Source organism: Ochotona princeps, chromosome 6, assembly GCF_030435755.1.
Source record: "Ochotona princeps isolate mOchPri1 chromosome 6, mOchPri1.hap1, whole genome shotgun sequence".
In the NCBI taxonomy this organism is placed as follows: domain Eukaryota; kingdom Metazoa; phylum Chordata; class Mammalia; order Lagomorpha; family Ochotonidae; genus Ochotona; species Ochotona princeps.
The window spans coordinates 67,518,819-67,531,075 of NC_080837.1; the positions used below are offsets into that span (position 1 = coordinate 67,518,819).

Below are 12,257 nucleotides of genomic sequence, written 5' to 3' on the forward strand. Positions count from 1 at the left end.
CTGGGGTGGGCTAGTCATTTCACTTCTTTCTCAATCTCTTTGCCCTCTGGAATGTAGGGATCTCAGAGTCTAAAATCCCTTTCAGCTGCAACACTGAGATGGTAATAGGAGTCAAGGTTTCCCTGTGCAAGAAGGGAGTTACAAATATAGAAAGGCAGAAAAACAAAATACATTCTGTGGTATTGGGCTGGATTTCAGAGCTATTCCAACACATGCGCACATTAGCGCATAGACACACACACTCTTTCTCTCTCTCTCTCTCAAATAAGTTCATGGCAAATGGAACTAAAAGATAAATTTGATTCAACACAAAAAAGTTTCTAAATTCTTGCATACAAGGGATCTTTAAAAAGTCACTGGAAATGCATATTATGAAAAAACACTGCATGAATTTCAAAACTTTTGCACCAAAATAAACTTGTAATTTAATTCTGTTTTCCACAAACTTTCCACAAACTGCCTCCTCCAGTCACCTCCCCTCCGCCAACACACACACCTTAGACCCAGTGCTTCACATAGGCGGCCCAGAAACCTTCTCTGCGTTAGGAAACATCTGGAGTAGTGGTTAAGGTGGTAAACAGTGGCTAGATTTTGAAATTTAGCCTTTGGGAGTTTCTGAGAGATTGGGTGTGAAAGACAAGAATCGAGGAATGCACCGAAGTATTTGGCTTGAGTTATGGGGACATGGTGGTGTCATTTACTGGAAAAACATTAGGGGATGGCTGTCTGGGATGCAAGGGTGGATAATTTGAGAAACGAAGTGGATATCCAAGGAAGTTTGGAGAAGAGTTGTGACTCAGAAAGAAGGTCAGCCACAAATACAAGTTTGACAAACACAAGCAGACAGTATTCAGAGCCCAGCACTGTGCAACACCCTCTGAGGCAATATCACAGGTAAAGAGTAGAAGTATGGCAGGCCTTTCTGGGGCTCCACAACACTTGCAGGTGGCCTAAGGAGGAGGCTATGGCTAAGAAGGTGGAGTTGAGGCCCTAGTGAGCTCAAAGTTCCCACCAAGGAACCTGGCGTGCCAGAAGCTAAGCACACATGATGCTCAGGTGGTTTTGTGGCCTGAGGACGGATGGAAGAAACCCCCCTTTACTCCCAGAGCTGCCTGCACCTATGTGGGAGACATTGCTTCCAAGCCTAACACCAGGTCTGGCAGAAGAGGGCTGAGACCTTAGCAGCACAGCCTAGACCCGGGAAAGCACAGGCCTAAGAAAGTGAAATCGAAATCAGGAGAGGAAAGGATGGAAAGCCGACCCCTGACACCCAAACAAGTCTCACTCACTAGTGGCCCAGAGTGTGACAGAGCTGGGAGCGAGGAAGAGGATGGGAAAGTCCATTAGCAAACAAACACCTTGATCCACTCTCCTGCCCTGTGTGCACAGGGAACACCTCTCCCTGCTGCAGGCTACAGTTCTGGTTTTTGGAGAGGATAACATGAGAACACTGGGTTAATGGAAGTGGCAGGCAGCCTCTGACCATGAAAACGGGATGGAGACTGTATCCGCATGACCTGGGAAGTTTGGGTCTCCCAGTCCTCTTCCTCCACCAATCTTCAGGAAAGCACAAAGGCCACTGGAGATTTTGACATGGGGCTCAACCCAGAAACCAGCCCAGTGAAGCTCAGAGTTCCAGGCAGTTCCTCCTTGTACCCTTAAGTGCACAACGAGAGATTATAGGATGCCTGTGAAAATTTCCCAGAACAAGCTTTGGAGTCCAAAAACAAACAGAAAGAGCCCAACTTAAAAAGAAACTGTGGCGCACAAAGAGAACTTAAAAAAACAATTCCCCCTCACCCTCCAAGAGAAAAGGAAAGCTTTGCCATCCATAAAATAAGCACAGGAAACTGAAAGACAATGAGAGGATCAGGCTAAGAGATCCCACATTCAGACGGCAGAAAGCTCAGAACAAGTAAATACAAAAACCAGAGGACAGGAAGCCAGTAACAAAACAATCCCAAACTTTTTTTTTCTCAGACGAAAGCAAATTCTAGCATCAAGGGTAAAAATCAAGAGCCATGATTTTCATAATCCAAACCACTGAGGAGATTCCAGAAGCTTCACAAATGTCCAGACATAAAAGAAGGAATGATACGAAGGCACAGAGAATAGAATGGTACAGAGCACTTCACAGCACTGGAAGCTAAAAGGCACTGAAATAGTCTTCAGACTCTAAAGGAATATTATTTTGAACCAGAAACAAAAGCCTGGGGTCAGCACTGTGGTGCCAATGGCTGTGATGCCAGCATCCTGTACAGGGGGCCAGTTTGAGACCCGGTTGCCCTATGTCTGATCCAGCTCCCTGCTGATGGGCTGGGAAAGCAGCGGAGGATGGTCCAAGTGCTTGGGCACCTGCAGCCATGCAGAAGACCTCAAAGAAGCCCTTGGCTTCAAACTGGCCCAGTCCTGACCGTTGTGGTCATTTGAGGAGTGAACCAATGGATGGAGGAGATCTCTCCCTCCTTCTATAACTCTGCCTTCCATGTAATAAATAAATCATTAAAAAGTAGTATTGGAACCCTTTGGAATTGAAAGAAACAATAACCCTATACTTAAACTAAATATTAATCAAGGGTGACAACAGAGACTCTGCGTGAGCAGAGGCAAAGCCTGTGCCTCTTTTTTAAAAATTTCTTGTACCCCTCCTACACTTTGCCCCAGGGAGCCCCTGAAGTAGTAAGCCCCCAAGTGAGTAATCAATTATAGACAAGGTCAGACGAGATAGAGAAGACAGGAGGCCCAGCATAGCAGGAAGGGATTGCTGGCAGCACACTGGAGGGAGCCAACAGGTGAACTGCACATTAGGCGTGGAAGACGGCCAGAACACGGGAGAACAGTGAGACCCTAGAGTCCAGCACACTCACAGTTGTCATCACCAAGCCCTCAGCCTTCTGCTACCTTAAATAAAAACAAAATAATCCAACAAGCAAGCTGAAGAGCGTTGGAAGAGCTCAGTGAATTGGGCAGACTCTCCAGTCTCTGGCAGACATTCCTAAAGCTGCAGCCAGTGCTGAGGAGCCAGCCTGGGCCTCAGAGTCGCAGCTGGACCTGTGTTGGTAGAATCTGCATGCCTGAAGATGTAGGCTCCCAGATCCAGCAAGAAGCAAGAAAAATCAAGGGCACTTTTGCTTCTGTCCCAAACCAAGACAGAAGGGCTCAGGAATGTCCACTCCCATTCCATAGGGCTCAGGGGGTTTGCACATTAGTTGCCTTATTGAGAGCTACAAATGTCCCCACAGAGTCCATGGCTGCCTGCCAAGTTCTGCAGAGGCACTTCTGCTGGGGCAGGAGAGTGAGTGGTGGTGACGGGGAATCCGTTCTCTGCTTTCAGAAGACAAAGATGAGGGACTACTCCCAAACTTATACCCATGTGACTTCACACTGTTCTTCCTGCCAGATTTGGGAATTTTGTATCAACTCCACAAACACTACAGGCTCCCAAACACTTAACTCCAAGGAGGAGTGAGAGTGGAGGGTATCACCAGAAATGTCTGTAGTCTAGTTTCACGGAGCCACCTTATTCACTGGTCAGAGATGGATGTGCTTGGCCAATGTTACATGGGTAAACCCAGAAAGAGAAAGACAGTGATTTCAGGAAGTAATGAGCCAAGCATACAACATGGGGTACTCCAAGGATAAGAGCAAAGCAAAGTCCCAGGCCTTGCACACAGGAAGGAGAAGGGCATTTAATAGGAGAGCATCATGAAGGAAACAACACAATGGCAGATTAGCTTATGTGATAATCCTAAGGAAAAGTGTGACAAGAGGCTACCAACCATGGTCAAGAACTGGGTCTGCATTTGGAACAGAGTTTAAGATGCCTGCCTCCCACGGATAACCAGCTTCTTGGATTCTGACGCAGCTTCTTGAGAGGCGGCAGTGTGGCACAGGTGAATGCACTTCTGTTCCCAAATGAAAGACCTGGTCCGTATCCTCAGACCCAGCTATTGCAGACATTTGGGGGGTTAAACAGTGGGATGGGGGGACTTCCTGTCTTTCTACCTCTCAAATGAATAAAATTCATTAAAAGGAAATTGAAAGATGCTTTCAGAAAATATTATTTTGAGGAAAAATAAAAAAGTTAGCTACAGCATAGTACAAAGATCAGATATAAATACTATTTTTTTTAAAGATTTATTTTATTTTTATTACAAAGTCAGATATACTGAGAGGAGGAGAGATAGAGAGGAAGTGGAGCTGCCGGGATCAGAACCAGTGGCCACATGGGATCAAGGCGAGGACCTTAGCCACTAGGCCACGCTGCCAAGCCCTATAAATACTATTTTTATAACATGGTCATGATCAGACTACACACTGAAAACAAACTCAATATTCAACAAGGAAGCAAAGGTTAACTGTAATGTAACAATGTAATTGAGCCGTTAATAATAGAGCTAAAGACTATACTGTAATGGGAAAGAATATTAAGTGAAGGAGAACAACGAGGAGAAAAACAATAGCCTATCATGGAACATAGGGGACAAAGCGCCTCAGCTGCTTTCACCACTGCCCTCGGGCCTGCACACATACATCTGATTTTGTCAGTACACCAAGACAGCATCCATTTCAAAGGGGTAAATGAACATTAAACAAATTAATCAGCTTGATACAAAACATGATCAATACCAAACTCAGATTCTGAGTATCAGCTTCTGTTTGCAGTTCCATAAAGAAAGCAAATCACACTGAGTATAGGAGCAGGGCACTGAACAAGCAGGCATTTTGCCTGGTTGCTGTCACTAAGCTGAGATAGCTTAATTATGTCCTTCTTCAAATGGGAGGTGCTCATCATGAGGGAAAGTGCACACCCTGAGTCCGGTCTAACAGGGCCGGCAGGCACCCCCTCGGACAGGTGCTTTGTGCCTCTGCCCTGCTGCATCATATGCTGCTTTCACAAAGTGATGCTCAAGAGGCAATCTCCATCTCTTCTTTTTGGCTTTCTGGGGAAGACTACACTGTGATCCCAGCATCTAAGTAACAAAAGTAAAACAAATATAGAGAAATACAAGACTGCTGTAGGGAAGTGAAAATATCAGTGATGTTTTTAATAACCTCTTCAGAAATGTGAGATGGGAGAGAGGACAAGCAAAGAATCTATTTCAAGAAGCCTTCTTCATCATGGCTGCTTCTCTAACATGTATTTGAGACAGTGACATCCAACAATCAGCATTATGTAAGACTTATTTCCACACAAGGCTACAAGAAAAACGGGGAGATGATAGAGGCAGACCCAACCCCTATAAAAACAATATGTTCTAAGGAATTGACTATCAAGACATATTTACAGTTCACTATAACCTTAGGAATGGAGAAAACCCAGAGGCAATTGAAATACTCATCAATAGGGAATTAAATAATGACATCATGGTCATCTAGACAATGAAATTTTATACAGCTTTTAAACATGTGAAAGTAGGGAAAACTGTTTTACAAGATAGTTAAGATACAGCTTGGGATATCTGTATGCCATATAAGAGCGCCAAGGCTTGATTTTTGGCTATGCTCCTGATTCTGGGAACACACCACCCTGGAAGGCAGCAAGCGCTGCTCCAAACGTTTGGGTCCCTGCCATCCACGTTGGAGACTCAGCAAATGGCTTGACACAGATCAGCTGCAGCTGTTGCAGGCTTTTAGGGGAATGAGCCAGTGGATAGGTGATCTCTCTCTGCAGGATATGTTTTGTTAGACAGATCTAGAGTAAAGTGATACAGTATTGTTTAAAAATACATGGTACCTTGAGGATGGCACTAGATTCAGTGAGCTAAGCCACACCCTGCAATGCCAGCATCCTATATGAGTGCCTATTTAAGTTCTGGCTGTTCCATTTCTGAGCCAGCTCCATACTAACACACTTGGGAAAGCAATGAAGACTGCCCAAGTATTTGGGCTCCTACCATTCACTTGTGAAACCCAGATGGAGTTCCAGACCCTAACTCTCTCTCATTCTCTCTCTCTCTCTTTCTCTCTCCATTTGTGTGTATGTAATGCCGTGTTTAAAATAAACACTTTTAAATATATACGTGGTTCTTTATCCTTTGTTGACACTGTAACAGATCAGATGTAAAACTAAAGGATAATGGAAGTCTTCTGACTCCTAGTGTACTAGACCATTAGTTCATAACATCATAGAATTTGAAGTCTCTTTACAGCTCATTTACTTCTAAATTCTAAGTTTCCTAGGCAAGCATACCTATAAGCAAGCTGAATTCAATATGGGCATATCACACTGACATGCTGACCTGCATTTACTGGCAATGCACTCTTTTTTTTTTTTTTTAATTTGACATCACTAGACTGAAAAGTTTTCCTATAAATTCCAAAATCCAATACAATAATAACATCTATTTAATTTTGACAAGCAAAACTCTGTAATTGCATTTGAAATTGCCTTGAGAATTAACAAATACTCCTCATAATGGGCAGCAATTAATGTCTTGTTTTTTCAAAAGAAATTTTTTTTAACATTTAGTTATTTTAATTGAAAAGTCAGATTTACAGAGAGAAGGAGAAACAGGATTTAGAAACATCTTCCAGCCATTAATTATTCCCCAACTAGCCACAACAGCCGGAGCTAAACTGATTGCAGCGAGGAGCCAGGAGCTTCTTCTGGGTCTCCCATTTGAATGCAGGGTCTCAAGGTTTTGAGCCATCCTTTACTGCTTTCCCAGGCCACAAGCACGTAACTGGATGGAAAGTGGAGCAGCCAGGACACAATCTGGCACCCAATATGCTAGGCAAGGATTTAGCCACTTGCCTATAGAGCTGGGCCCAGAAATTAATGTCTTTAAAACAAAAGTCCTTAAGCTTCAACATGAACAGGTATGACCTGCCTAACAAAAAACCAGGACAGAAGTTTCGCACAGTGGTTAAACCGCCAGTTAGGACACCTGCATTCCATCCTGGAGTTTGCATCTTGATTCCAGTTTCCTGTACACTCTGGAAGTCAATCAAGTGATGGCTCAAGCAGTTGGGTCCCTGCCACTCACATGGGAAACCTGGATTAAGTTCTTGGCTCCTAACTGGCCCAGCTCTGGATGTCATGGGCATTTGGACACTAAACCAACAAGTGGAAGATATTTGTCTCACTCTTTCTGCCTTTCAAATACTTGCAATATACTCATAAATTCATACAAATATAAATTTTGAAAAATGTATGATTTTTCAAACTTGCTCATTTAAGCAAGTCCTTCAGTAAATGTGTTTAATAAGCCATTGCATTTTGTCACCTGGCAGTGAGGTTGCTTGTAAATTAACACATATTTAATGGCTGGGACTGCCGAAACTAAAGCAGGAGCCAGGAACTCCATTCAAATATCCCACATGGATGGCAGGGGCTCAAGCACATGACCCTTGCCAGTTGCATTCTCAAGTGCATTAACAGGGAGCTGGATCAGCAATGGAGCAGCTAGAACTTGAACAGGTATTCTAGTATGAAATGCCAGTGTTGTGCAGCCCAATCTGTTGTGCTATTATGCCATCATTTAACCTGTTCCAATACTAAAGCATTTGTTACTTTCCAGAAGACATATGACATATTTTAGCCAGTGGAACTTAAAGCAGATTTCAAGCCTCTACATACTCCTTAGCCTGTTTTCTTTTATCTGCTTAAATTATATGTCAAAAAAGAGCTGACTCAATTATTTCTGACCCCTGCCCAAATCAGTGTTCCCAGGCTACTCAATCTAACACAATGAACCAAACTCTGTAAAATCTGCCTAGTCCCACACAGCCATGAACAACCTGCACTAACAAGTTTCATCAAAAGTGTCACTTATGAGCTGTCAAAAGGGAAAATACCAACATAAGAAATGTTTCACCTTTAGCTTTTCTGCATTAGTGACTTCCTGAAGGGCAGCATCTCTCCCTTGGCTCTCTCTGTGTAAATTAACATTTGGGAACACAATAAGCCGGTTCATGGTCATAACAAACCACAAGCCACTCTAATCCCATTTGCCTTGGATGTCATGGCAGATCACATAGAACCAACCACAAACATGTGGCACAGCAAGCTCTTGGTTAGAACAGGAAAGAGTTGTTTAGTCTCTGCTCACTGGAATGTGACTGTTAGCAGGGACAAGAGCAACATCCCATGGCTCTCATCTACAATCCATGCTTCATGTTGTCCCCAACCAAGGCAGGACTCCCAGCAACAAAGCAAGGCAAGGAGAGGATGACTACCCTTCTCCTTTGCTCAACTCCTTCAAAGTCTATTCTGCATTCTACTCAAAGGCCACCTCCAACAGGATTTTCTCAGTTGAGCTACTCTAAATAATATCTCTCAGGGTGGGTTGGCATAGTGATGTGAAGACTAACCCTCTGCCTGCTAGTGCCAGCATCCTGCACGGGTACCAGTTTGTATCCCGGCTACTCCACCTCTGACCCAGGTCTGTGCTTATGAGCCCCTGCACCTGCATGCGAGACTGGGAAGAAGCTCCTGGCTCCCAGTTTTGGATCAGCTCAGCTCTGGCTAGTTCTGGAGTGAACCAGCAGATGGAAGACCTTTTTCTCTGTCTCTCCTTTCTTTGTTTATATGCAAAAAAGAATGCAGTCAACATGAGAAGAGAAGTGAGACAGGGGGGAGGGAAGGAGAAGGAACACAGTCACCCTGGTGCCTTGCTTGAAAACACCCAGCCCAGGAGAACATGGAGCTGAAACTCCACCTGCCTGAGTTCTGCACACTCTGGAAAAGACTTCTTGACAGCTGATGAAGGAACCTTCCTCTCCCTTCTTATTTATTTTTTTTCTTTCAGACAAAGGCTCCGTCTGTTAACCAAGCCTGTTCTAAAGCTCACAGGAGTGTTGCACATGCCAGAGAGATGTGTGATAAGTGGTGCCAGAGTCACCCCATCCAGTTACAGTTACCTATGCTTGCTTTAGTTGACTTTTTGTCATTTGTAACCAAAGAAATCCTGTTTCACCTGAAGGGTCACCCTGACTGCTTCCACCAAAACCTCATGCTTGTTCTAGCCTTGAACTTCCAATTAGTATTTGTATTCTTCCCCTTTTGCCTCCAAGTTGTGAGGCCTGAAGTAACTAGAACCTTTCTTTCTTAGACACCCAGATAACTATGAATGCAGAGAAAGGGTGACAGTGCTGCTGCAAGTGACAATGGCTATGTGGGACTCCCCTTTGCAGCACTGCAGCACCTTGGTACCTTCTCTGCTGCCAACCCAACAGCAGCAAGTGTCACATAAAGCGGTCACTAATGCTGTGGGTGCAAGGGACGCTCACTCACCCTCGCTGATGTCTGTCCAGCTCATGGAGCACTGTGTGGTCACAATACTCGAACACCAAATGAAGCCTTCGCTTCCTCCTGAAGACTTCCAGGAGGTTCACAAGGTTGGGATGCTTGAGTTGCTGGAAACACACAAAGCAAAGTACTCAGTCTGGGTTATAAAAGGCAACTCTCTGTAACAGTAATTCAGTAGAAAAAAAAGCCACTGGGGGGGGGCAGAGGGGCAGAAGTATAGTACCATGTGTAAAATGTGAGAAGAACATCCTTGTCATACACTGGTACACCTGGACTCCAGGTTCCCACCACTGTGCATCCTGGGAGGCAGTGGGGATTCCTTGAGTAGCTAAGTCCCTGGCACCCAGGTGAGAGACCCAGGTTTCAGCTTCTGGCTCCTGGTTTTGGCCTGCCCCATAGTAGGCTGCTGTGGGCATTTGGAGAGTGAACCAGTGAAAGAGAACCCTAGCTCTTTTGTCTCTCTCTCTCTCTCTGCCTCTTAATAAATCATTAAAATCATAAATCTTGGAAAAAAGAAGACTGTCCATTCACAGTTTCATTTCTTGGATTGAAGGAAGCCATAAGGAATCTTCCTGTTCCCTGCTTTGGAGTTATTTGTTAGTAGTTTGTAAATGAAAACAACAACAGCAATAACTGCTACAACTCAGATGACTAAAGAAGGCAAAAAGGGGCATAAGAAGGCTGGAGAAGAAAGGAGATTGAAAAAGAGAGAATTGAGTTTATGCCAAGCCAGCCTTCAGGCTCCCAAAAAATGTGCCTTCATAAGGAGGGCTCCACAGCTGGTTCAGTGCCCTGGATTTGTAACTCTTATTTGTAACTCTCATTTAATGGTTACTTTGTTGAATGTCTTCTGGTATTAACAGATCTGTTTACAATAGATGTAATCAGTAGCATCTAAGAACCACTGCATCAGGGGCTATGCTCGCCTGCGGCTGCACCTACAACACACCAGGTATGTCATACTGATTTATGATGCATGAGTCAACACACTCCCAAGGCTGATGACACATTTTCACAACAAGCCAGGAAGGCACTTCAATCCTACGCAACTGTTAAGTGTGTGCCTAGAAAAGGTATAAAAACTTTATGATCATGTGTTGTTTTGCCATATTAATTTCCTTCAATCCATTTGAGAATTGTATTAAAATACACAACACAAAATTTACCATCCTAATGAATGTTAAGTGTCTGGTTCATTGGTAGCAGCAAGTTCAGTCATGCTACTATGCACCCATCAAAATCATCCATCTCTGGAATGTTTTTCATGTGCACAAATGAAACCATGCCTGCTAAAACAGTAACTCCCTGCTTCCTCCTTCTTCTGGCTCTTGATAACTAACATTTGCCTTGTCTCTATTTTGGTAACATTAGGCTTCTCGTGCAGGTGAAATAATAAAGTATTTGTCTTTTTGCAACTTCCTTATTTCGCTTAACGTTTATCCACGCAGTAGCATGTGTCTGAAGTTCCTTCCTTGTTAAGGCTGAGTAACGTTCCGGTGCATGCACACATCGCACTTTTCTTATCTACTCCTCTGCTGACCAGTGAACACTAGGGTTGCTTTCACCTTTGGGCTGTTTTGATGCTCAAGGGTTCTGTAAACACAGCATTGACATTTGCAAAACTGAAGCTGTGCTCGTTCACACAGTAGCCCTCCTACCCCGCCCCATACACATATGTCCATGCAACACTGTTTTCCATATTTGTGGCTGTAAGCAGCGACCAGGTATCTGGTTTGTTTGGACTGTTTTCCCAGTTTCTACGGGTGATTCAATGGGTTGCCAGAGGTCTCAATCACAGGAAAGCAGGTGATCCAAGTCATCCAAGATGGGAGGAAAAAAATTGAAGTTCTTGAGCTACACACTGTAGCACATTTGTAGGAGTAGTAAGAATAAAAACAGCCTGCTAGGGAGTTACTAAAAATATCTATTTTCTCATTTTCTTGATAAAATCCCTCTGTGGTCTCAGACCATAAAGTCCTCCTCCAGGTAATATTCTTGGTAAAACAAGCATAAATCATCCAAAATACTTTAGAGTATTCTAAAGTACCTATCTTACATCTTTTTGTGCTGCTGCAATTAGGTCAGACAATTTATAGAAGCACAATGTGTTTTTTGCTGTTTTGAGATGTTCAAGGCCAAGATGTTGTGTTGGTGTCTGGTGCAAATAGCTCTCTGCTCCCAAGAAGGTGCCTCGTAGCTGGGTGTTCATATGGCCTGGAGTGGACGGACAGAGTGTGCCCTCCAACCTCACGCCCTGACAATAGGGTATGAATTCCACACCTCAGGCTAAACCAACATTTCCCAGACATAATAGGATACAACTGACCACTATTTTATTGTTTGTATGTATGTATGATTGTTATCTACCCACCTATTAATCAGACATAAATGTTAACTATCTGTAACTATCTGCATTAAATATACTTAAGAGGCACACACCGAGAGACAGGCTTAGACCCAGGTCTTCCTTGCTTGGCCTCTGCTTACCTTCGACTTCCTCCTGAATGCACTGAATGTTTCTCACTTCCCATGGGGCTCATGCAGGAATTGATCACAGCTTTCTCTCTGAAATACCCCCCACCAAGCTGTTAGGCTCTCTGTCCAGCCTTCTTTGACACACCCTGACATAACTGGTTTGCCTTCAAAGAGCTGTGAGCTTGCGATCCATGCAAGGGCTGCCACTGTGGCCAGTAAAAGGGCATGATCACACTGGTCTGAAAGGGAGGGTATTAAATTTACTATACCCATCTTGCCATGTTAAAACTATAGTATATTTACTATACCCATCTTGCTATGTTAAAAACACTCTGAAAACCTAGATTATAATAACCACATAACATTCTGTTTAAACAACATGTAGGTTCTTTCAAATCATTGGCTATTTTTTTTTTAAATCATTTTACTACTGGGACAGCCATTGTGAAGGGATTTCGGCAGATTGGGTTCATGGCTCTGCCCATCGCCATCATCTTGTTAGGATGGGCCCAGGTGAATTTAACCTCAG

General features: G+C 43.8%; 1 protein-coding gene across 4 annotated transcripts in view; it reads right to left on the bottom strand.

Annotated features, from left to right (window-relative positions):
* Positions 1-12,257, bottom strand: part of CDKL1 (cyclin dependent kinase like 1) — a 61,567-nt gene that overhangs the window by 18,018 nt on the left and 31,292 nt on the right. For 3 of the 4 annotated variants that reach the window (XM_058666413.1, XM_058666415.1, XM_058666414.1), the window contains one exon: positions 9,239-9,360. In XM_058666413.1, coding sequence (XP_058522396.1) covers positions 9,239-9,360 — 122 coding nt within the window. Of the gene's footprint in view, positions 1-9,238; positions 9,361-10,202; positions 10,318-12,257 lie in introns of all 4 variants that reach the window. The other variant, XM_058666416.1, reaches the window with a different exon arrangement.